General features: G+C 43.1%; 1 protein-coding gene across 1 annotated transcript; it reads right to left on the reverse strand.

The window, feature by feature from the left end:
- Positions 1–417: 417 nt before the first annotated feature.
- Positions 418–2417, reverse strand: LOC149561368 (uncharacterized). The gene is made up of 7 exons (XM_089827805.1): positions 2342–2417; positions 2016–2215; positions 1795–1949; positions 1578–1653; positions 1305–1478; positions 590–782; positions 418–500 (listed from the first exon to the last, which is right to left on the reverse strand). Exons 1-7 carry the CDS (start codon positions 2415–2417, stop codon positions 418–420), a joined length of 957 nt encoding a protein of 318 aa, XP_089683931.1.
- Positions 2418–2617: the final 200 nt, after the last annotated feature.

The following is a 2617-nucleotide window of genomic DNA, read 5'->3' on the forward strand; positions in this document are numbered from 1 at the left end:
GTTGTGTTAAATGATGTGAGGGTTCATTGATTCCTTGCGGGAGATCCCCTTATTTGGTCATCAGCAACTTGCAGTTTTATTTGGAAGGTTTTTAATTGAAAATGTAGTTCTTTTGATTGTCACAAGTAAGAGGTGTTGATTGTCACTTGTGACAATCAAAAGAACTTCTGTCATTCGTGGACAAGTGAGAGGTGTTGACTGTCACTTGTGACTATGGATTGTCATAAGAAATCTGTAATAGAGAGGTACATCCATGGACAATCCATAGTCTTCGGATGTCATGAAGATCCCCTATAGGACTGATGCTGCCTGTAGAGACTGGTACAATGTCTAACAAATCTGGAATGTGAAGTAGTGGAAGGCCTTTTCAAACCCCGCGGAGGAGACAAGGGAGAAAAAAAGGTTGTAATGAGCTGATCAGAAGTCTGTCTCTGAGGAAAGGACTGCAAGGTATTCTCTCGAAGATGGGTGGCCTCCTGAAGATAAAGTGTTAAACATCGCTGATCAATATAACTGAAGAACATCGAGAGAGAAGAACAGTCTCTGAAAAGGCAATAGAATCTCCCTCTAATCTCATAGTAATGAGGACAATGAAATATGAAGTGAGTCTCGGTCTCAACCTCCATCAGAGTGCATAACTGGCATAATCGATCAGCTTGATCCATATGGTGATCAATCTGAGCTCTAAGACGATGAGAACCAACCCTAAAAGAGCCCAAAGAGAACCGTAATGCATGATTCCAACGCCGGTAAAGATAGGCAAGACGAACAACAATACCATCCTGAATAACAAGAAAATGCTCAGCATAGAAGGCCATCTTAGGTCGCAAACCACCCAGGGGATGACACCAAGTAGTGGTAATGTATTGCCTATAGATATCATGTCTGACATGCTCATTCAACTCCTAACGAGAGGGAAGAAGATGAGTTGGGGCATCCAGCGAAAAATGATAGGGAGGAAGACGATCAATCTCAATCCCAATCGAACCCAACAAAGAGGTGGCCTGAGCGTACCAGCATCTTGATCTAGCAGAAGTGTCAGATCTCATAATCTCCACCGAAGAACAATATGCCAAAAAAGAGTATCTATGTCGATCAGCATCTGTCTCCATAAAACCACAAAGCCAATGAAGAAACCAAATCAAGTCAAAAATAACAAGAAGTTTGAGAGGATGAGCACCAAACTCTGCTAAAACAATGTTGTGAGGGGTGAATCTGTGACACCTAATGATACGACGCAACATCAGTGTCTAGACCCGCTCAATAGAAGCCCAATCAGAATCAATAAGAGAAGGTCCCCAAACCACAGAACCATAGAGGACTGTCGGACAAACCAAGGAATCAAAAAGGGACAACTTGGATGAAATATCTTGAAAATGATGCTTGAAGCATTGTCTCTCCAGCAAAGCCAGGGAGCCCATACCCTTACTGACTCTAGACTGAATAGCAGGTCTTAAACTAAAACGTGGTCCTGAGAACTTCACACCAAGATACATGTAAGAGAGAGTAATCTCAACCTCCTTCCCCTAGAAGAAGAAATGGAGATGAGAGGTCTTTAAACAGTTAAAGACCATAACCTGTGTCTTAGATAAATTGACCACAAACTGTTGCTGAGTACAGAAAGAAGCAAGACTATCAAGGAGTCTCTGTAAGCTATCAGGAGAAGAGGCCAAGAGAACAACATCATTAGTAAAGAGGAGAATAGAGAACAAAACCTGATGTAAATAACACCCATCACCTAGGTGAGAGGATTTCATAAGGAAATCCTCCAACTCATCAATATATAAGCCAAACAGTGTAGGGGAAAGAGGACAACCTTGCTTCACGCCAATGGTGCTCTGAATCGGATCAGAAAAGCCGTCCGGAGTTCTGAGCCTACCAGTAACCTTCTCATAAAGTCTCAAAATAGCAGTCTGTAACATATCTAAAATCCCAATCTCCTGAAACCGCTGAAATAAAGCCAACCTAGGAACAAAATCAAAAGCCTTACGGAAGTCCACAAAACAACAATAGACCTTCTGAGAGCAGTGACTAGCCTCCTCAATGATAGCCTGCAGTGTAAAAACATGATCCATAGTCTGGTAGTTTGCCCGAAATCCAGCCTGACCTCTCGCCCTACAACCTCGTCGATCAAGCTCACTGGATAACATGGTGTTCAGAGCAGTGGCATAAAGTTTGGCAAAAGTATGACCAATCATAATAGTTCTATAATTTCCTGGATCAGAAACAGGCCCAGACTTGTGAATAGGGTAAACGACATGTCTAGACCAGGAATCAGGAAACCTAGTGCAAACCACTCTATTAAAGAGTGTAGGAAGGTAAGATCCAAGAACTGAAGCACCAAGTTTGAAAAGTTCTGCCTGAAAACCCTCTTCATCAGCTGCTCTGCTGCATCTCAAAGATCTGATGGCCTCCATAATGCTAGAATAGGTGAACAAATGGCAGTGGAGAGGTGGAGTGGAGTAGAGAGGAGGCTGCCCAAGAATGTCATAAAGCGTCGTGATATGGGAGGTCAAAGAACTATAGTCGAGAGTGGAGGATGGGGGGCAGCAACGAGGGAAAAGGGTACGCCAGAAGATCTAGGGATTCTAGATAAGGGTGGAGCAAAGGGTTCTGC

Source organism: Cupressus sempervirens, chromosome 4, assembly GCF_028749045.1.
Source record: "Cupressus sempervirens isolate cs-2001-9-10 chromosome 4, ASM2874904v1, whole genome shotgun sequence".
Classification (NCBI taxonomy): Eukaryota; Viridiplantae; Streptophyta; class Pinopsida; order Cupressales; family Cupressaceae; genus Cupressus; species Cupressus sempervirens.